Source organism: Rhinichthys klamathensis, unplaced genomic scaffold, assembly GCF_029890125.1.
Source record: "Rhinichthys klamathensis goyatoka isolate OS25496 unplaced genomic scaffold, OSU_Roscu_1.1 h1tg000311l_1, whole genome shotgun sequence".
Classification (NCBI taxonomy): Eukaryota; Metazoa; Chordata; class Actinopteri; order Cypriniformes; family Leuciscidae; genus Rhinichthys; species Rhinichthys klamathensis.
Genome location: NW_026606829.1, coordinates 1,246,353 through 1,270,518, shown reverse-complemented (window position 1 = coordinate 1,270,518; position 24,166 = coordinate 1,246,353). Strand labels below are relative to the sequence as shown.

Below are 24,166 nucleotides of genomic sequence, written 5' to 3'. Positions count from 1 at the left end.
TTCATTGCTATATGGCAAACTTTATTAGCAAATAAAAGGCAAAGCACAGCTTAAGTTCTCCCCTAGATATGCATCAAAAGCCAAGTGCCACGGCATTATTATGTATTTCCAATATTAAAATACAACCTCCACTAAGTGACAGCATTATATATTTCTATAGGCGTCAGCAACACAGATAAATGCAGCTAAAACTCTTTAAATAGGCTTAAATAGTGTCAACAGTAGACAACATGCTTCTTCTGCACCAGAGCTCCTTCTAGTGGTGATTCAGCAAAGCGTACAATTGACTTTAGACAAGAGTTCGCCAATTATCACCGATTTAAACTCAGCCTCAACCCCTGAAACAATCATGGTAATTACACCTCGACAAGAGACAAAACTGACTCTGTACCAGCACTTAATGGAAAACCTAATAAAATAGTACACAGTAGAGGGAAACAGGACAGCAGGAAAGGGAATTAGGCACAGCAGTGCTGCCCTCTAGTGGGCAGGAGTCTACAGTGAGGTTGCAGCAGGACGCCTCAGATGTGACTAAGCGAGCACCCATTGAAGAATGCTGGTGTCTTTCCCACCAGTAGAAATAAGATGACTGTCATCATGGAGAAAGGCAACGTTGGTCACATGGCTGCTATGCCCACCATAGACATGGCTGGGAGCCTGCGGATAAAGGGAAAAAATGTTTTACAGGAGTATGATTTGATTGTAGGGGTGTAACAATATATCACAATACAAAAACGCAACAATATGCATCATGGATAGTGACAATATGTATCGTGGACAGTTCCAAAATAAAATTTACTGTGTGAAGAAAATGAAAGTTTTCAGAGTTTTAGTGTCAGTACTACATTAAACTACTATATGTAATGTTGAATATAATGAATTATATTGCAATTGGGGGAATATTTGTGGGTCCTGATAATGCCAAATGTCTTATGTTATATCTATAAACGTTAAATATATCTAGTGAGTGACAAGCATATTCGTCTAAAATCATTCTGTATTTTCAGCTTCAGAATCATGAATATTTTAATTCTGGTGTCACCATGGTCCTGTGCATCAGCACGAAGTCCAACCCTATTCATTTACACCCAAAATGTAAAACCAAATTTAGCATTTTAATCAACAGTACATTTTTGGTTAACCTTTGATCATATGTCTTGGAGTATCGCAATAATATAGTATCGTGAGTTCAGTATCGTGATATGTATCGAATCGTGACATGAGGGTATCTTTACACCCCTATTTGATTGAGTGACAAATTTAGCAAAAAAGAAAAGAAAAACTCACCCTTGGCTGGGAACAGGGGTTAGAGAACAAGTGCACTTTGCCAAAATCATCAGCTGAGGCAAGGAGGTTATTGTCATGTGATCTGCATACAGCATTAATGTCTGTGCCATCAGCACCCTCTGGCCAGATCCCTTAAAATAAAACAAAGCAACAAAATATCATAAAATAAAAAAGAAAGGGACAAGAAGAAAAAAAAAACATTAATTTGACAATATCTCAAAACTATTATTTCATAGCCATTTCCAGGAAAATAATTTAATGGAAGATGATCTTTTTTTCTTTTCTTTTATGTGTATGGTGTGACTTACCAAACACATTGAAACCCAGCACACAGGTGGAGGTGGCCCACTCTAGATTACGCACTGCATCTGCACTAGTTACATGCTTCCCACTGGATGCTTCCCCTTTTCAACGGGAAACATGACACCAGCCATTAAAACAATGACATCTGAGCTCCATTCACTGAAAAAGCTGTTAGCTGAGAAAACAACTCACAGTATAAGATCTCATAGTCGCCTGAGTTGGTTACAATAAACTGGCTGTTGGTGGACCAGTCGAGATGAGTGACAAAGCTGGAGTGTCCCTACGGATGAAAGACATGGTATTAAATGAGCGCTAATGGTCCCTAATTAATTACCATTGAAATAGAGAGATTTTTGAAAAGATGCTGAAGTAATTTCTCTGTTAAACTCACAGTGCATTTGCCAACACGGCTGTATTTCCTGCCATTCTCAGTAACGGAGTAGATGTAAACAAAGTTGTCATGGGAACCCACGGCCAGGTACACCCCATCTGTGAGAAAATGTATTCTTTTTATTTCAAAGGTGACAGTTAAGACATTTTTAATGTAAAATAAAAATGCAGTCCTTTTGAACTTTCTATTTATTAAAGAATCCTGAAAAAAAAAAAAAGTATGACCGTTTCCACAAAAATATTAAGCAGCAAAACTGTTTTCAACATTGATAGTAATAAGAAATGCAACAGTTTGTTTTGTGATGGTTGTTCTTAAGTCCCTTGTTTGTCCTGAGCAGTTAAACTTCCCAATGTTCTTCAGAAAACTCCTTCAGGTCCTGCAAATTCTTCAGTTTTCCAGCATCTTTTGCCTATTTGAAACCTTTCCAGCAGTGACTTTATGACTTTGAGATCCATCTTTTCACACTGAGGACAATTGAGGGACTCAAACACAAATCACAACTATTAAAAAAAAGGTTAAAACATTTACTAATGCTCCATAAGGAAACAAAATGCATTAAGAGGCGGGGGGTGAAAACTTTTGAACATGAAGATGTCCAAATTTTTCTTTTGTTTAAATAATATATATATATATTATATATATATATATATATATATATATATATATATATATATATATATATATATATATATATATATATCTTCAAAAAAAAAGTTTTTACCCCCCTCAATATTGTCATCAGTGTGAAAAGATAGATCTCAAAATCATACAGAATAACCATCACAAAACAAAAAACAGTCGTGGATCACCCAGGTAACGACACAGTATTAAGAATCAAGGGTTTTGGTCTTCTGGACTATATGTAAACATCTTTTATATAAAATATCTTATTCAGGACAGTACTAAATAAAAAACAACATGTATGATCCCTCTTATTTTGTTAAAATTAACATTTCGCAGATTCTACAATTTGTTTGTAAACTTTGAGCACGACTGTATGTTTCATATATATATATATGCATGTATTTCGCTACAGTGAAAATAGGTTTAAGAGCCAAGAAACAGTGAATGAGGAATAGTTGTGTCTAATGGCTAAAAGCACAAAAGATCACACCTGGAGAATATTTAACAACGGAGATGATTTCATTGCCGTCTGTATGCATAGAGACGAGATCACGGGTGTCAGTGTCCAGCACTAACCACCTGTAAGATGGCAAAGACAAACAAACAAAAAAATACAGGTTTGAATACTGATGCATCAAATAAGTCAGAATTACAAATATTTAAAGGTCCCCTGACACGGGGTTATTTTATTATTTTATAATGTTTCCTGGGTTGCCCTTATAATGTTAGTATGTTTTTTAGATCAAAAATAGTCATAATTTAGACATAAAAGGCATTTTTCCTAGCCTGATTTTAGCCTCTGATTTGAACGCTCTGTTTGAAGGGGCGTGTCCCTGTGGGTTTTTGCAGGGGCGTAGAATTTAGTAGGGACGATAGGGACGTGTCCCTACCAATATCCAGTGACACTGATATATCCCTAGCAATAATTTCAATCAAAACTTAAAATATATTTATAGATTGATGTCCCCGTCCCCACCAATTTCAAAATCAAACCTACCCCACTGTTTCAGTGTAACCGCCCACTGCTGTGATTGGCTGACATGCTTGCACATGAAATAGCTACGTATTACATGTGAAACTCTCTCGAATACTTTTACTACAGCTATTATACGTTTTTACTATTACAGCTATGCAGATTAACGAATCGTGAGAAGTTTTTAAAGTATTTAGATCTATTCCCATCACATAAAATGTTGCCGTGATGAGCATTGAGCAAGCAGATGACAGTCTGTTGATCACGAGAATGATCTTATCATTGCAACGCAGTTTCTGCACTCTCTCTAATGCTTTCACCAATGCAAACACGATGATGTACATACAGGAAGAGCTTCGTTGTGCAGTGTAACGTGCGTCATTGATTTCATAACGAGTTGTCCAGATAAACTCGCGCTGTGTGGAAAGATTGTTCTTTGATCGCTTTCTGTATAATTTGTTCACAATTTAAATAAGATTATTTTCATCCTACTAAAAGAAATGATGTGAAGTTGATATTTTAGTCACTGGCTTGACTTACTGATGCATAAACAGTATTAAACGATTTTGAGAGAAAGATTACCTGTCTGAACTTGAACAATTAGGCTACACATCAGAAATTGTAGCTTGGTAGCTCGATCGATTAATTTTCAGACTTTCATCGAGGCCAGCTCTATTGGCCCAAGTTGAGGAAACAGTCGTCGGTGAAATGTTTGGACCATACAAAACTTTGGGAAGTTGTGTCGGCGCATTTCCAGAGAAAATAAAATTAACCCATTGTTTTTTCAGAGGCTCGGATGAAGGAACTAAAAAATACTTTTGTGTTCATTTGTACATCCGAACACTGATCAACTGCCATGCTTCGCTCGTTTGCAAGCCATGATATCTCTCGAGGAAAAACTCAAATCACGCTCGCGCGTTCGTACTTCCTAGCTCATTTTCTCCTGGGCGAGCCAAATTCTCTGGGCGGGCAAAGCAGAGAAAGGGGAGGTTACCTTTCCTCCGTATGACGTCATACGGAGGAGATTCAAGATCAGCTCGTCTGAGCTTTCATTTTCTCAAAGGCAGAGAAAGATAGCCAAAGTTCGGTTTACACCGATTTAAATGCTAAATTTACAGGCTAGGGGAACTCATAATAATGTTAAAAAAAACCTCAGAAAGTGAAATTTTCATGTCAGGGGACCTTTAATTAAATGTACAGGTGAGGGAAAAAAAACATCCCAATTTTAAATATTTCTGCATTATTTTTTGTTGTTGTTGAAAATCAGCTGATTGACATGTAAAGTAAGTCAAAAATCATTTTAAAGTTCCCATGTGCAACCATACCTTCCTGTCATGGTGCCCACAGCAAGCACAGGGGCTTTGGGATGAAATCCAATGCTACGCCCAGGGTCCTAAAATAAAAATAAATACATAAATAAAAATACATAAATATTTTTTTTTAAATTATACCATGTAAAAAAACACACATTATTTTTAATATTTTAATCATTTTATATTTTAATATCAGTATAAAAACAATAAAAATAAATACATAAAAATATATTTTACATAATGTAAACAAATAAAATTACATTTTATATTTTGATTTATTATATTGCTTTTTAATATAATATATATTAAACAAAAATAAATATCAAAAATATATAATTTATACAATGTAAAAATAAAATATTACATTTTATATTATATGTAGTATTGTAATATAATTTGCAATATTTTAATATATTAATATTAAACAATAAAAATCTAAAATCAATATGCATAACAGAACATTCTAACAACGTCTAAAACAAACATTTGTCCTCAAAGTGAACATACAGTATACAAACTAAAACAAGCAAAGCAGATGAGATTATTTTTTAGCATGATTACACATCACTGGAATGTAAGTGTAAAACAGTTTCATACAAACCTCGATGGCCTTGCTCCATAGAGGCAGATGAGAAGTTGTGTCCCAGAGATAGACCTGCTTGTCTTGACCACATGTCACAAACTGTTCAGTACTGGGATGCACATCCAAGCCCCACAACTCATCAGTGTGACCCTTTCACAGATGGAAAACATAGAGACCAGGGTAAGAATGGCAACAATGACTTGTGCTTATTACCTTTGGACAGGTAGAATTGATTATTGATACCATCCATTTCAGATAAATACCCATCAGGCATGTAAACACATAACTGTAGTTGGTTGGTTTACATCTGGTCTCTTCCTGGACAAGTGTGCATCTTTTTGGCTAGTATAAACTGCAATATGGCCAGGACCGTCCTTAGGGGGGTGCAATCGATGCGACTGCACCGGGCCCCCGATTTAGGGGGCTTCGGCGAACCGCGACGAAACACGTCCACAACCCCCCACCTACTGAACTCGCCAGTGCGAGTTAGCAGAATGCTTGGGACGGCCCTGTCCATGGCATATGCCGTTTACATTCTGAGGTCTGGCTACATGAGACTGAGGAAAAATGTTGTGATCTTGTTGACTTTTGCCAAATATATAAGGCCAAAAGGCATCCAAACACAAGGTAATATAATCTGACAACCTATACCTGAACAATAGGAGTGAGGGAACCAGAAAAAGAGCCCCGTAAAACAGCGTTTCGGGTTGTTCCCACAAACAGCTCGTCCTGTTTTCCTTCAGCTAGAGTGCGGACAGGGCCGAAAGCCTCAGGAACCTGATTACAGAGAAACTATGATAAGGAACGTGTAATCTGTACATCTCAGCTAATACATGATTTGTACGAGTTGTTCTAAATTGAGTGAACTCAGTGCTGATGTAGCTGAATCTAATAAATAAGATGCCTGGATTACATTTCAGTACTAGGAATACGATAACATCATACCAATAAAAGTCGTTTTTGAGGGTATATGGCGAACATTAAAAGTACGTATCCATTTCAGTGTTTCTCTCTGCATTTCATTATAAAAGTGAAAATGAAAGAACAAGACAACAACTTCACCTCAATCTCGCTCTTTTTGCGGTAGTCATGGTCCCACTGCAGAACCCTGCGGTCTTTCCCTCCTCCTGACACCAGCGTTCCATCCTTCAGCACACACAGAGAGAAGATCCCACCCTCATGGGCTCCCGAAACCACCTGGCTGATCCTGTTCCCTCCTTTAAATCAGAGTTCATCATCAGATCATAGGCTGTACTGAGGGAATATCTCCACTAAAAACAGTCACACAGATGAAGGTGCTGTTTTTCTAACTGCCGTTACATAAATAGATGGATTAAATACAATTTATTACTTAAAAATGTGGCATTTGGATAATTATTTTGGCAGAGCAAATAATGGCATAATTATTTGCTGACCTTTAGCCCAGATGTATATGTTTCCACTAGAATCTCCGGTGATTGCATCTCCATTCTCAGCAAAAGCGATGCAGAGTACATACTTGGGTTTTTCATGTTTCTGAAAGCATACCAAAAATATGAATACACTAAATAAAATCATCATAAATGTTCCTAGATTTCTGTGCTATGCAATGTAATGCAATAAAATAAAATTCACATGCAGGCAATAAACTCAAAGATACTGTATCACTCATTGCTGACTTTGTATATTATATATATTAGTCGGAATACTGAAAAGTTAATGATGCAAACCTCAAACAGTCCCTGGCGTTTTGTAAGAGTACTCCCTTCCATTGTCCAAAAGTTGATGTGAGACTTCCCGCAGGTGACAATAAGGCTGGCCTCCATGGGGTGGAAGACAGCGCCCAGCACTGAGTCATTGGAACACTGCAAAATTGTGAGTGGATATTTGACACAAAACAAGATGCATTCTTCCTTTAGTCTAAAACGAAGTGGCAAATTTCTTACTACTTTTCAGTAAGCACATGTCAAGACATCAGTGACCATTGCACACTATTAAAATGTTAAATTTGTGATAATTTTAGCATTTTAAACATTTAAATACTTTCAAATCTACCTGAAACAGCTTGAAAAAGAATATTCCAAGAAAAAAAGAAAGAAAAAAAACCTTGATTTTATCCATCACAAATTTATTCAATTGTGGAAAGTGGGTGGGAAGGGGTTAAAAATATAAAGACATATTGTTTATGTCAGGAAAGTAATTTCATAGGCCGCACAAGTCATTACATTACAAGATTAAGAGGGCAAACATGACATCTTCCAGCTGAAAATGCACACGTGTGTGGTCAGGGCTTTAAACCACCTGGTCTGTGAACAATCAGGTTTCTGTTATTAAAAGAGATAATCAAACAAGGAAATTGTACGGCAGGTCTAGTATTGCTGCTTTAAAACAGCATGCCACCTCACCTTAACCTCCGCTAGTTGCTTTTCTTTCTGCCAGTCCCAAACAGACAAAATGTGATCATTTGCATCGTCAACCACACACAAATGAGCACCACCATTCTGTGAAGAGGAGAGGTATTATATCCATGTAAATACCATTGTTCATTCAGCCATTCATCACTGTTCAAATATTCATTGCCTATACCCATTGTGCACTTTTCTCATATATCATATGGCATCAAAGCACACAGATTATTTATTAAGAACTTAAAAAAGGAAGCTTACCGACTTTGAGAAGGCAACACAGGTGGCGGCTCGGTCGAACACACCTGCTCCGATCACATGAAGAGTGTTCAGACTGACCGAGTCCCAGACGCGGACATGAGGCTGCAAAAGCTGACAGGGAAACAATGATTCACTTCTTATATGCATATGAATGGAGCATCTTTAAATTAGATTAAAGGAATAGTTTATGGTTTTAAAAATGTTCTGTTATGCCCACCAAGGCCGCATTTATTTGATCAAAAATACAGTAACGACAGTAATATTGTGAAATAATCTTGCAATGTGAAATAACCGTTTTCTATTTAAATATAATTAAATGTATTTTTTCCTGTGATGGATACCAAGCATTTATTTGAAACAGAAATCTTTTGTAACATTATCAATGTCTTTTCTGATACTTTTGATCAATTTAATGCATCCTTTCTGAATAAAAGTATATTACTTTAAGGCTAATATACATTGCAAATGGCTAAAACACTGATGCAAACTGTTATGAGCACAGTAGTTTCATTCCTGAGCACACAGAAGGCAGGATTAAGCCGAAAGATCAACGAATCTTTATGCTGCTACACAATTTTAAATGTGAACTAACTTTGCCATCTTTGGATGTTCCGGCAACTTGTCCTGTTGCTATAGTGACCATGTCTGGATGGATGGCCAAACTGCAAAGAGAACATTGTCAGGATCAGTGCTTGTCAGAAAAGATTTCCCATCTCTCTCTCTCTCTCTCTCTCTCTCTCTCTCTCTCTCTCTCTCTCTCTCTCTCTCTCTCGCTCTCTCTCTCTCTAGGGAACAGTAAATGAATGCAGTCTGATCCAAGAAAAAAAACAGTAAACAGGTTGCAACAGTTTTGCAAACCAGCAGGGATTTTGACAGTCACAGAGAAAGTATTCCAGTGTTATTTTAATTAGCAACCAATGTTAATTAATAATTTTTAGCATGTTGCCGCTCAGTTACAACTGTTATTTTTTTTACAGTCTATGGTTATAACAGAAGAAGTCTACATAAAATAATCTCTGAACAGTTAATAGTATAAGCATTGCCTGGCAGCCAAACAGCATAAAAAGAACACAAGGCAGAAGAGATCTAGTTTGATTGCAGGTATATTTGAATATACTGCGGGATTCGCTTATCTTGAAGATAAGAGTCTGTTAAGCCAAGCAAGATCTGGTACTACAAATGCAAATTTGCTCAGAAACTAGCAACACTTCCTGAGTACATTGGCTCTTTTTGTTGAATGATGGCGATACAGTGGTACAATATATTTGTTCATGAAGCTGATAAGCACAATGATAAGATCTTTTGGACCTTTGAACAATGACCTAATTTGAGAATAATCTGCAGGAAATCGGAAATGCTTTTTTCTCTGTATGACGTCATCAACACTAGACTGATTTCTCTCCCGTAGTAGTTTCACCAGTGCCTTTTAATCTTCATTAACAGTAGAGTAAATGAGCAAAAGTATTTAACTTACCACTTGACATCATCATTATGGCCCAGATAGTGTCTTTGTTGCTGCTCTTCTACATTGTATAGCACCACTACCGAAGCATTGAAGTACACAATCTCTCCCGTCGGCAACAGGTAGAGGTTGGAACGGCAGTCTCTTCCCCTATAGCCGTAACTAATAAAGTGTGTTAAGAAATAAAAAGCTTTTTCATTGATACGTGCTTTTAAAGCTGCAGTCCGTAACGTTTGGCGCTCTAGGGGTTAATAAACAGAAGTGCATGCGTCGTGTTTATGTCTATGACGAGTCACGCAGGTACTGGGCTACTCCGCAGCGGTACGACTGTCTATGGGTACGACACAGACCAGTCTAAAAACACTCATTATAGGTGTACCGTAGTGATTCAGGATAAGACAAAAACACGGTTTGGAAAATGATTTCATGATGTACTCGCTTATTATATACATTGTGTAAATTTTGAACAACATTTTTTTTTACACAGACTGTCGCTTAAATTAGCACTTTTGTGTCACATATTTCAAATGGGTTCATAAGCATTTCATTTCAAACTATTTAGGAAATAAGCTGACATTTAATTGAAAATCACTGATGCACTTTAATTATTAATTGTACTTGAAAAGTTGATAGCAATTAATTAAATTGTTGGCTAAATTATTTAAAAATAATAAGAATAAAATGTACATAAACAACTTCAAAATGATCTATCAAAATACATCATTGTTCATTAGAATATCTGCACAATTCACTTTAGTTACATTATAAAATAATTTTCAGCTAAATCACAAGGATACACCCACTGAAGTTTTAGCTTGCGCTCTGGCAGCGCCACCTTGTGGTCAAGGTTGTAGGCTTCCTTCTGCTGGTCTGGAATATGCATGGTGATTGGACGTCCACGTATGAACATCCGAACGTAACCATCATCTGTTCAAGAAGGACAGAAATGTTAGCGGCCAAACAGAAACAAGCAGTAGGCCTAAACATGGTTTGTTAAGGATGATTTGTCAAATTATCCTGGCCCTACTGACTATATTCACTTAGAAACCAACTTGCCCATTACAGAATGAGACTGGCTGAAAGCATTACGTCGATCCATAATAGTTTTTATCTGTAATGAACACGATAATGGGATCAAGTCAGGCTAATATATAATTTCCCATAACACAGGGCCCAGTCTCTCCCTGCACTGCTAGTTAAACATAGCCAAACAAATGTTACATGCATTTATATATGAAAAAAACATGCTTTTTCCTCCACTGGAGGAAAGTTTATATGTAGTTTATATGTAGCAGTGTTATTTTAGTATTATTTATATACTATTTTGAATTAGGTTTCATTTTTATACTTTGTATTTTAATTATAATTTTGTTATATGCTTTTGTCGTTTTATTCTTTTCTATATTTCTATGTAGCTTCCATTTATTTGATATCAGTTTTAGTAATTATGAGTACCTAAGCTTAAACTTACTCATGCAGCATTTTTTATTTATTTTCTAATTTTTTCATCGTATATTTATATTTTATTCCAGCTTTATTTCAGTTTACAGTTGACACATAAAGCACTAAAGGCAATACCAAACAGCTATTGATTTCTCGCTCAATATAAAAAGGACTTTTGTTTTTATTGGGTGATATAAATCAAATTACTTCAAAACAGATGAAAACTTACCAGCATTGAAGGTGCACTCTTTGGTTTTGCTGAAAGACCAAAAGAGAAAGATGTCAGTCATTCATTCATTCCTTCACAGACAACAAGCCAGACAAAAACAGCGCCATAGATTAAACAAACTTTCTAAAGAACATTTCTGAAAAGTTTTCGTCTTTGACTTGTCTTTTGTATGAGGATGACTAATTCATTGAGCTCATCCATTAATACTGACCCAGCTTTCATGTGGCCTCTCATAGATCTGTGCAATGGAGAAAACATTGAGCTAATGCAACAGGAGGAGAGGGGCACCCAAAACTGCTTTCAACTAAATACAGGAAGTTTCAGAGCTTGTTTACATGACTAAACACATTTGGTGGGGTGCCAGCACTGGTTGTGATTTTGATTTTGGAAAACGAACATGGACAAAATTGCTCTAAATGTAGAGGCCTTGATATATATACAAAAAGATTAAATGTTCAATTTGTGTCTGTGCGTGCATTTTGTAGCTGCTTTTAAGAACCACACAGTTTTCCACTTCCTCTGTGCTGATGCAAGACTGTCATGAGTGACAGCCTGTCTTAGACAGCTGAAAATAATAAATTAGACACATCAATCCAGCATTATTTTCTGGAATACGTTTGTGGAACTCAGGGATCCTCAGAATGGACAGCAAACAGGACAACTGGACCTTTCTATATAAGAAGGCAAAATGAAATGTTATGTAAAGGGAAGACAGAAGGATCGTGGGTGCCGTCGAAAAGAAACGCTCCCACAATGATCTGTTTGTGTCCAGGCATGCAGAAACCATCCAAACACTTCATTAAAGCAACGATTGAACCAAAGCAGGTCACACCAAAGCAAGCCAATCTCTAATAACACCAGTTTAGAGAGAGTGGTTTAGGCCAAAATCAAACAATACTTTCATTAGCCAGTGTGGTGTATATATATATATATATATATATATATATATATATATATAGGCCTATATAAATTATTGTGCATTTGCAGCCATTCAGCCATCTAAACTTTTTTTTTTTGGAGGAAAATATGTGAGGAATGTGAGGAATAGTTCATATTACTTGGATCCACATAGGGTGTGTTCCTTTTATTTTTTTCTCAGCAAGCATGCTGTTAATTGTAAGCAATGTATGTTGTTTATGGACATTTATGGAACATTTCAGTACTCACACACCTGATTTTTAGATGATGGCACACAAAATGGCAGCTACTCTGGCAACATTTTCTCAAAAGCACATCCCGGGAAAATCTATTTTACCAGTAATGACCCTAGGCTGTGTAGCAACCAAACTCAATATGATGCAGTGAGTACTATGCACCACTAATGTGCATGACCTCATACTAATGCACTGACTATGCACACACCCATTCATACCACACACAGTGCGGGTGACAATTTGACAATTCATGGATTTTATACATGAAAATCACCACACAGTATCTTTACAGATACATGCATGCACAGTATCTTTACAGAATAAATCAAATCTCTAAAGCAAGTGATTCACTAAAAGCTTCTGTTGAAGTTCTCTGGACATGATGTCCTTCAAACCATTTTATTTCCTGATGTAAGCACTCACTCTAATTTGCCTTCAAAGCGCTGTGTGTGTGTGTTTGTGTGTATGTGTGTGTCAGTGGGTGGGTTTCATGTTTAATACATACAGCTGAGCAGCAGTAACAATCAATATCTAACTCAAATTGCTAGCTAAGCAATGCACTAAAGCAATTAGTAAAATGCATGCATTATATGTATTACATTACTTAAATGGGAGTTAAATGGATAACAAGGATTCAGCCTGACAATACCAGATGGAAACAAGCAATCAAAACCAGATGGAAACATTCACATTCTTGCTAAATGACTCACAAAATGATGCAAAATTGCCCTAAAAAAAGCTAAATGTTGTCACATTCCATCAATGTTTTTAAAGTTTGCTCATAGTCTTTTGTTCCCAATTGGGAAGTTACGTCACCAACTTAGCCCAGGTGCGTTCGCTTTGTTTATCTATAGAACCCATGATGCTGTGAATATTCTTGTTTGCCTACCAATGTTTGCTTTGTTGCAGGAAGCTGAAAGCAATTAAATTATCAACCACAACCTCACCCTTTAACTACCAAAAGTATTTCTTTTGAAGACCTTAAAGATCTTAACAAGAACATGAGCTTTACCTTGTCGACCTCTTCATGTTGTTTTTCCCGTTATTCAGTTTAAGTGCAAGCTGGAGTTTGCTGAAGCGTCAAGCAAAAGACTGAGTTCCTTGTTTGAGTTAACTTAAGCTCTGCAGGAACATGGACCTCGCTAACCAATGGGAGGACACTTCCTCAGTGTGCATGACAGCCCTTTTCTGGGTGACCACACCCCCCAATGCAGTAACATGAAGCACTCTGTGGTCAGGAGACTGTTTCAGTGGTATGTGTGTGTGTGTGTCAACCAAGTGACTGCGAAGAGCTGCCATGTGCCATACAAACAATCATCATGCCATAAATATAAAACTACTAAGGTGTAGGATTATCTGCTGTACAAACATCCTGCAGGAGCTTGGTGGAAAACCTGTTGGAACTGATACTTAACCCTTTAGTAGGAAGAAGCTCTTATTATGTAGTAGTTTGCGATAGCAACAAAGGTTTATGGACTCATATGATGACAAGCTTGAAGTTTTCTCTATTCAAATGTAATTTTTACCCTCCTTTTCACTATAAAAATTAATTGAATTGAATTGAACACTATATTAAGTGGTAACCTGGTTAATTGATTTCTTTTTATGAAATTTTAGTAAGAGTTTTCCAGTGGTTGCTATTCAGCTCTGACAGTCAGGATCTAACACTTTTATTGACAGATCTCTAGCTTGAACATCAGTGTTTACCTTCCTTCCGGCAACTCCATGTATACTCACCATAAATTATTTATGACTATTTGATCACATTGTTCCTAAGCCTTCTTCGTGTGTGCACCACGAACACACTTAGTATTTGAAATATCTCACTTAACAAGAAAAAAAACAGTATACATTAACAATACCATTCTAAAGCTTGGGGTTGTAAGATCTTTGAAATGTTTTTGAAAGAAGAATTTTATGCTTTTTTATTAGATCAAAAATTATGTACATTTTTTTGGTAATATTGTAAAATATATTTTCAATTTAAAATAACTGTTTTCTATTTTAATATATTTTAAAATGTAATATATTAAATTTAAATTTTCAGCATCATTACTACAGTCTTCAGTGTCACATGATCCTTCAGAAATCATTCTAATATGCTGATTTGGAAACCATCTTGATTATTGTCAATGTTGAAAACAGTTGTGCTGCTTAATATGATTTGTGGAAACCATGATACATGTTTTTTTTCAGGATGAAATGATGAATAGAAAGTTTAAAGAACAGAATTTATTTGAAATGCAAATCTTTTACTGTTGTAATCTTTTCACTTTGGATAATTTTAATGCATCTCTTTACTGACCCCAAACTTTTGAACAGAAGTGTATATTGTTTATATATACCAACATTAAGGTAATAAAACATGGCTAACTCTGTTTCTGTGAACCAGAACACACAATGTTAACCTTTAACAATTGCAGTACCATTCTATTTAAATAAAGAAAGGCCTAAATAGGCAAAGCTGTACATTTCATAACATATTTCAAATCAGCAATACAAATACAACAATAATATCATCATCTGATTCAGCTTAAGTCATGGTCTAATATTTTATGGTATAAAATGCTGCCTATAGATGGTCCTTCACTTCCCCTACTGTCTCTGGTGTCTTGCTGACCAAAAGTATGGCTTTGTCATCTAATTAGACACTGAAGTAGCCTCTATTTTTAGCTGTGTTGACTAGTCTCTATCTTGTACTAGTCTCAAGGCTTGGAAGGAAAGAGTTTTCATCTATGTGTACAGAAAAATCATTGAGTTTAATGCACTTTATTTAGATGAAAAGGTACCTGTCTCTCTTTCCACTTGTTGAGCTGCCAGATGAGGTGGTTCTGCTGCGGGAATCGGCCATCTCCTTCTTCACTGTGGAAAGGCGTTCTGTGGACATGCTCTTCCTGACACACAGAGACAAGAGTAATGAGTGAGGCACAATGCAGAGAACAGGAAAGATGGACATCAAAGGAATGCCAGTCTGGATGGAAGTATTAAACAACACAGCAGGCTCTTTGTGGTGTTATGGTAGGACAACAAGCATTTTCTCAAGTCCACATGAATACAAATGATTAATATTAATTATGAATTTTTATATTAACTATTAATAAATCATAAGGGACCATTACAGCTCTCTTAAGTAAAAGTTTTCAGGTACTTAATTATAGGGATCTTTTAGGCTAAATGTTCCAAATGGTTTATCACTCAATACCGCCATCTTGAGGTCGAGAAGTAATACTGCACTGATGTTGTTGAGCAACAAATGTCTTGGTGTAGAATAAATGCAAATATTTCCACCATGTACTACTTTAATGTGTGATACCAGCATGTCTTTCAATAAAATGGCATTTGAAAATGTGTAGAGATAATATGCAATAAAAATGATATATATCTTGCATATAACTCTCACCTTTTGATAGACATCAGTACCTCCTTTTTCGGAGAGGAGGGAGAGGAAGGGTAGCCACTCAAACGTTTTGTTTGCACATAGCCATTTGTCAAAGGCTTGGATGGCAGAGCTTGCAGTATCTGACGAACTAAATCAGGAAGGAAGAAACAGAGGAACACAGCGAGATGACATGCAAATTATCTTCACCTCCCACATGAATTATGTAACCACTATATAATGAATTACAATACATCCCTGTTTGAAATATCCTATAACAGTTAAGAAACTTGAATGCTAACACAAAGGTTACATCTCAGAATGCACCCTTAGGAAAGGTTACCCTCAGATTATCAGTTTAAATTGCTTTAGATGGAAAAATATCTTCCAATTGTCAGTTTTCTAGGGTCTAAACACGTGACGTAATGATAATAAGCAGAGGGCCACGATGAAGCTCTGACCTTTAGTAGGTCCATGTTTCTTGCTGCTGGTCTGTGTGATCTCCTCACAGCAGCCCAGCCTTCTCAAAGCATCCGCCAGCGCCGCCTTCAGCAGCTGAATCTCGTCCTCCTGCAGCTGCACCCTCTGCTCCAGGTGAGAGAGACGGTCATCCATCTCCATCCCACTTCCAGCTGATACATTGTCATCTGAAAGAGACAAGCAGATAGTTATAGCATTAGAATTTGTACAGTACAATTGGTCCAAAGCTGTTAAACTTTCTTCTGTGGGACACAAAAGAAGATATTTGTGTGCTCCAAAGAAGATAGTCATACAGGTTTAGGACAGCATGAGCATTTTCATTTTTGAGTGAACTATCCCTTTAAATCAGTGGTTCTCATTCCAAGTCTCCCATTAATCCAATATACAATCAAAGGCCCCCCAATATAAGGTAAGATATTTCCTCTGGTATTTCTGATGTAATTATGATAACGCTGCTTGTTTTTCAAATTAGTATTAACAGAAACTGGGATTGTTGATAAATTACTTGCACAAAATTAATTTTGTGATTCTAGAAATTTCAAGGACTATGTAAAAAAAAAAAATGTATTGGGGTTAAAAAATAAATGACTGCAGTTTACATATTAATAATATAAATTTGATTAATAATAATTTATGAAATAATTTTAAGTCATCTTGCTTTCCACTTTTAAATGGACATCAACATCGCAAATCTAGTAAAGTTGGTCATATTTAAATTTTTATAAAATGTAATATACATTTATAGTGTTATATTTCCGTTTCAGTAAATGTCAAATAAATTAATTGACGCTGCTGAGGGTGTTTCTAATGCAACGGCTGAGGGATTGACGGCAAATTTGACACGTGGAAAGTTCACTTTAATTCACAGACTTGTTGGACATTAAAAACTGTACTATGTCTTTGCATGACAGAATATAAAAACAAATAGCATTTACTTTAATGAATTATAGCACAACATTTTTTTCAGCTAAACATTTGAAATGATAAAACAATGCAAATATTATATCAAATAAAGACAAAAAGTATTTGTACATGTGTGGTTTCCTTTCTAGCACACCTGTCACTTCATACATTGACTAAAATGTCCTGTTGGTTATTGAAAAAAAAAGTGATGGTAGTTCTAAGAAAAGCTTAGTCATTTGTTTGCAGTTTGCACTAACAATTTTTTTTTTGCATTTTTAAATGTTGGAAAACTTTCAACATGAAAACATCTGTGATTAAAAGAGAGATTACATTGGCACTTTGATGAATTTTTACCCAATTTTACTCGACAAAAAAATCCGAAAATTATTAAAAAGTTGAAAGCATGAGTGGACAATTGAGCAAGTTTCAAATGCTGATTCAAAGTGTCGGCGATATGGTGTATTGCTTTTAAATATACAACTTATAAACAAAATAACAAAAATCACACAATAATCAAAACCAGAAGGAAAATTCCTGTCCCATTTACATTTTTCCAAATGTAGCTCCTCAATATCATATTTCACATAAAACAGTGGCTCCGTCTCTGTTTCAATCTCAAAGGCAATGCAACGGGCTGCATGCTAAGTGTGCATATAATAAACCTCTGTTAGTGCCTGCACCTGCTAACACATGGAGATCCCATCCATAAAGTGGCATCAGCAGGTGGTGAGCATGTCAACTGAAATAATAAAAGTGAAAGAAAATAGGAGGCAAAAGTGGAAGGTGAGAAGAAAGCAGGATGGAGCTATAGTGATGCTGGAAGACAAAAGCAGTCTGGAGGAAACCGGATGCTCAGTAACCAAGCGCACTGAAATATTCATCATCCCGCTCTGCTTGTATTCCCCTCCTACCTGCCATTCCAGTCAGTACTATGTCCGCCTGTCAGACACTCGCTCAGACAGCCTGATCCGCTGCAGCTCTCTAGGGGTTTCCTAAAGGTGCCAAACGCCTGCCTGGCCAAAGATTCTTTCTCCCACCTTCCCCTTGGCTTGCTGGATGGCTGATCCCGTGTCTGGACCTTCCTTCCTCACCCTCCCCCACCCTCAGTGCTGTGTGTAGAGGAGAAGGGTGATGTTTGTAACAGGACGCTGTTCCCCGTCTCCTATGCGGTAGAAAACTGCTGGATGTGCTGTTGGCAGAGAGAGAGGTTTGGCTCGACTCCAGACCTGTTAGCCAGGCACTATCAGGAAGTGCACTGACCAGCCTCTCCGTTAAAAGCACACTGAAGTGTATGTCAGTTTGACACTTTACGACTTGTTGTTTTATACCCCTGGGACGCATGCCCATTTTCTTATCATTTGAATCAATACGATTCACATCAGGGATTTATAAATGCATTCAACTTGTTAATATCATAGTCTGACCTTAAGATCTTCATGTACAACATTTAAAATCAGCCTAAACCATCCAACTGTACAACATGGATAGACCCATCTGACCCAGTCTCATCATGACATACTGTCTACCCATCCATCTGTCGGTCAGCCAAACCATCTGTCTGTCTGATCAAAGCTGGTAATATTTGAAATAACCAAAAACAAACACACCCCAACCGAAACAGATCACACCCCATATTGGATAGCCCCGCCCCCAAATTCACAAACACACTGGCGCAGGCACCTCACCCTTAATGAGTGCATACGCCCCTTGCAGCTGATTGGCTATAAGTGTGTTTTGGCCAAGCGGCAACCATCCGGTCTCTCTCCTGAATCCAACACGGAAGTGACTTAAACTGCAATTAATCGACTAGCCGCTAGAGACAGGGTCCAAAAGAGAGTCAATCACATATACCCTCCATGTTAAAATGCCCAACTTTACAGCAGAAAAAAAATGTTTACAGCCCGGTACAAAAAGTGTTTTTTGGTCTATAGCTAATTTTGCCCTTCATGACAACTGCGAGGGTGGTGAATTTATTTCATAACTCATCCGTTTAAATTATATTAAGCCTTAAAGTTCTGCATAATAAAGGGCGTGGCCACTTGAGTGACAAGTGGATTGCCGCTGCTGTCACTATTAGCCGCTGCTGTCTGTTAGCCGTCACTTCACCTCAGCTAATCCCGCCTCTTTGCCCATTTTCGGTTATCCGGGAGTAACACGCTGCCAATATGGCGACGGCCTGCTATGCCCACTTTGGGCTTCAAAAATTCTCTTTAGGAACCTACGGGTGACGTCACGGACACTACGTCCATATTTTTTTTTTTTTACAGTCTATGGTTTTAGCGCTTGGTCTGATCCACTTTCAACAGCGTTTCTCAAAAATCGCTTACTGCACCTGTAAATTGCTTTGAAATATTTGCTTATTGATTTGCATCGGCTGTATAGAACTTTCTGTGGTTTTGAAATGTATTTTATATCAGTGGTTCTCAACTAAATGTATTCTATATCAGTGGTTCTCAACTGGTAGGCCACGAACCCAAAATGAGTTGCAGGTCTATTCTGGGAAAAACTATTATAAATGGAAATAATAAATTGCAACTAAACATAGAATCATTCAGCTAAGATAGCAGAATCAATAGGCTTATCATCCTTAATAGGCGGGAGAAATATCTTATCGTATCCATATCTTTTGTCGTTGAGGTCAAAGGACACGTGTTCAACAAACGTTATGGTATTTTGACGCACATTCATCAGTTGGTAAAGTGGACAATACTAATGCAATATTTAGCTAAGTGTTTTATACGGGTAAATCACATTTCTGCTGTTCTTCACAGTATGCAAAATTGTCAGACGTGTGTCAATTTTGCCTATGCATTGTCATGGTAAAATTCTGTATGATAATCAAATCTGGTGCTCTGCTGGGTCACCACTTTACATAATTACAAATATGGGTCCTACAGAAAAACTAGTTGAGAACCACCGCTTTGAAGATAATATATTTTGGCTAATGTTTGTTAATGATTAGATCATTGTATTAGTCATGATAATGCTCAAAACAGACATGATGTTCACAACTAATATATTTTGGCTAATGTTTGTCAATGATTAGATCTTTGTAGTCATGATAATGCTGAAAACAGACATGATGTTTACATCTAAGCTTCAAGGTATTGTTATCATAGGGATAACCCTGGTAAATCCATCTTAATAGGTGGGTAATGTTATTCAATAGATGGCTCACAATAAATAAGCAACTTAGTACATTCTTTCCACTAAAAACTTAGCTGAAACCAAACAACAAAGCCCAAGTGAAGCAAGCTGAATCAGATTTGCTGAGGATGAGAGGCTTCAAGCATATCAAAAGCTGATGAGAAAATTAATACAAATGTAAACAACACACATGATAGCTAGGATTGTAATTCTCAAATATCTTTCAAGAGCCTGAATCTGGGTAGATGTTCATCCTTGTACCATGACACTGATCACAACCGCACATAGCCTATACGATAAGAAAATATTTTAGGGCAGAATGAAATTTGCATGTATACAGGATATAAAACTGGTCAGTAGTTTAAACAAATAATATTCATCACATAACCCTGAGACAGTTTCTTTTGTTGTGCCCTCGCAGGCAGTGACGCACTGACACGACAATAACATTACATTGCTGGAATGTTGATATAAAACTGATTGATATCAAAGACAAGACGTTTGAAATGGAAATGGAAACGAAAACAAACCATCTCGTGTGGCTCTCTCGCGCATTCATTATGAATGCTCAGTCAAGTCGCTGGCAAACTTACCGTTGCAATACCGAAGCAGAAGGGTGTTCGTGTCATACAGGTTCCCACATGAGGCTACTCGCTCCGACATGTCCTTCTTCTGATCAATTCCTTTATTATTTCTCTCTTAATCGCCGGTCTTCAGATCCGCCAGCCTACTTCCCTCACATACGAGTCAGCGCCTTCAACACCTTTCCACCGAACAGCCGACGACAACCTGTGCTGCCTGCGTTTCTATAGCAACAGCCTCACCGCTGGTCTGCTGCTACCCAGAGGGAACAAGAGTGCATGTTTACTCTTGGAGTCCCATAATATGCAGTCAGTACTCCCAGTTTTAGCATGATTTAAATATAAATATATATTCAGATATGAGATGAGAGGCAGGTTAGTCAAATTAACAAGCCCTGAGGACAAAAAACACATCGATCTATTTAAATGTTTTGCACAGGTAGGCTATGAATAGGCTATTTCCTTATTGCCTGTAACAGGTCTAAAGATATATCTTGTGAATTTACTTGCTAATGATGCTGGTGTCATAAAATGTCCTTGACAGTCAAACAACTGTTATTTCTACTCTTTAACATTAGATGGCAGTGCAGGTCTGACAAAAACATGGGCTATTCAATAATATCAAGCTGCAAAATGTTATATTTGGCATATTCAGAGAATATGCTACACTTTGGCGTCCCATAACGTTTTTCAAGCACCTGAGCAACAAATTCCAATGGTTTTGTTGCGAGATGGCTATTTGATTAACTATCTAACACTAGCAAAATAAACATTATAGGCTATATTGATTTTTTACAGAGCACAAAAGGGACAAATAACATCATTTCTTTGTACAGAAGAACAACGTCATAAAAACCATCCCCATTCACACGGATCCGCGAAAACAATTAAAAACGCTGTATTATGCCAGGCCAGTAACTTTGTCACTTAAAGAGGTTACGCAACTACGCACGTAACGTTACGCGTTTCCTTTACAGAGCACTTACTAGGCTACACTAAACACGTAGGCTAATACGTTTTCAAAAGTTTGCATTTTAGGCCCCCCAAAAAGCCGTTGTCGTGTAAATGATCGCCATAACGCATACCATTTTTTTTTCGGGGAACACATTTACTAGACTAGAGGACGCAAAAGCATCGAAATATGTTTTAAATTTTTCTCTCATCTCATATTACCAAATGCTCACATTTTTAAGCAAACATGTCGTGTGTCCAGTATTTTCTTTCGGCTGTTTAGAACTAACAATATCGATGCCCAATCCACGAATGAATAACAACTCTTTTGAATCGGTTTCAATGAAATGGTCTACTTTATAATGGCTTGAATCGGTTCGCGATCCAGGCTGAATCATTTGGGTGCTCTCACTGCATCGTTTGAAACTTTTCTCGCTTCACAAAACCTGCAAACTTTAGAACACCGAGAACAAAACGAGCGCTTAATGCAGTCGGATATTTACTGTAGGCTAACGACAAACCATCGAAACAAAACCTGCAAACACTATCGTTTGCCAGCGATGAAGAAAATCTTTATTAGGTTCAACACCTGGCTACAAAATAAGGGTAGGCCTACACTTTTTCTTATTTGATGGAGGGGTCGGTGCACAATGTGGACTAAAATCCCCTAGTATGTAATTTATATACATAGTTAAATACTGTTTAAAAAAAAACGTATATTTGTAGGGCTTTTTTGGGTGTTGCGTGCAGGCTATAGTACGGTGGCCTATGCTCTATATTGATTTCTGTAGTAAGTCCAGCGTGAATTATGTTCGATTGATAACAGACAACTTCTCTGTTAACACGAGTTGTAATGCTGCCTTCACATGCTATTGGATTGTCGTAATATTAGTTTCTAGTTAAAAAATTGCACATGAACTCAAGTCAAAATTTGAATGCATGAGCTTCTAAGTAATCACGACTTCAGAAGGTGGAAAAAGGCTTGCAAACATAGGCTAAGCAATCCTTTTTTTAATATGATTTTATAGTTAATTTTATTTGAATAGGGTAAACAATCCTAAAAACATTGTTGCTGATATGTAATGATTAGGGTTGATACAGATATTGTGGGCAATTGAATTTGCAGTCTACCACTTTGTTACCTTCATGTACCATTTATTTAGTTTCCGCTGCCATATTTTGCCTGATCACTGAACAACTATTCATTACTGCATCAGTGAGAGGTGACACTAAGCCCACAATAGCCATCTTTGAGTTTGTTTATAATTTTCCCTTTCATTAGGCCAAAACAGAGGCGTCTCTTCAGAGAGAAATGACCATTTAATCAGGAAGTGACTTAAGCCAATTGATTCTCAAACCATTTTTGAGCAGCTCTGTCATTCATGAATCAAAAGTGGTTATTGTTAACATTGGCTTAATGGCTTTATTGGTCATGCTAAGTAATGCAAGATCATTATGGTTGGCAGTTCCGGCAATTTGATAACTGGTGTTGACTTGATGTTTGGGGTTTATTTGCATATGCACCATTGCTCAATTCAGTTCTCATCTCATCCCTCAGTGGTAACTTGCCAGCAGGGAGAGAGAACAGGGCTTTCATATGGATGTCAGATGGCAAATGCCCAATGTGCCAATGTGTAAGGTCCAGAGTTTTAGTGGATGGCTGAATGGAGCAGAAAGTTTTAATTGGGTTGTGGACAAAAGGGGAATGATAAAGATATGCATTGTGATTTTTATATGGATTTTCCATCATTCTAAAAGGCTGTACTCCTCTGACACAGCAGCATTTGAAGGATTTAAAAAAAATTCAGTAAGTTCAATTTCAGAGTACTAATTTTGTTCAGAGTGATAAAGTAAAATAAAAAGCGCAAATTGCACTTTTGATACACTTCATAATTTGATGTGCACTTCAAAGGCTTGAGGAACTAGTTTGAAGTTATTTCATGTAATTATCTTCTAAATAATACCAACATATAAAAAACAACCTCTTACCACTTCCCGTTGTCAGTTATTTCAGCATCTATCCTCCTCCCCTTCTCCTCCTTTATTTTGCCCATGTAATAGGGGGGCAATCGGAGCTCAAGTAAATCCTCTCTGAGCCGCTCTATAGCAGACAGCAAACCAAATCTGTTTACCACTTATGCTGAGATTATATGGGCGCACAAACTCATGAATTCAATTTTAAAAGGTCTAATTTCCTTAAATTACAAAACTAGAGTGCTTTGATTTTGAGGTGAGGATATGATTCAGCAGCTGTAAGAAAGAAACCTTTCTCCTATTAAAATATTTGTTTTCATGCCAACAAAATCCGATCTCTGTGAGCA

General features: G+C 37.0%; 1 protein-coding gene across 3 annotated transcripts; it reads right to left on the bottom strand.

Moving 5' to 3' along the window:
• Window positions 1–21,045, bottom strand: eml2 (EMAP like 2). 3 transcript variants are annotated; one of them, XM_056271096.1, is made up of 22 exons: window positions 20,907–21,045; window positions 16,245–16,430; window positions 15,808–15,934; window positions 15,197–15,301; window positions 11,254–11,282; window positions 10,379–10,508; window positions 9,594–9,743; window positions 8,712–8,781; window positions 8,120–8,230; window positions 7,859–7,954; window positions 7,184–7,318; window positions 6,890–6,989; window positions 6,537–6,691; window positions 6,126–6,251; window positions 5,493–5,624; window positions 4,904–4,971; window positions 3,096–3,184; window positions 1,982–2,079; window positions 1,783–1,870; window positions 1,596–1,691; window positions 1,288–1,418; window positions 1–657 (listed from the first exon to the last, which is right to left on the bottom strand). In XM_056271096.1, the coding sequence occupies exons 1-22, from the start codon at window positions 20,974–20,976 to the stop codon at window positions 532–534; spliced, it is 2,418 nt and encodes an 805-aa protein (XP_056127071.1). In that variant the 5' UTR covers window positions 20,977–21,045; the 3' UTR covers window positions 1–531. The 3 variants fall into 3 exon arrangements, with proteins under 3 accessions (XP_056127071.1, XP_056127072.1, XP_056127073.1); XM_056271097.1 differs by lacking the exon at window positions 20,907–21,045 and adding an exon at window positions 18,078–18,231; XM_056271098.1 differs by lacking the exons at window positions 15,197–15,301; window positions 15,808–15,934; window positions 16,245–16,430; window positions 20,907–21,045 and adding an exon at window positions 13,420–13,567.
• Between the last annotated feature and the right edge of the window lie 3,121 nt (window positions 21,046–24,166).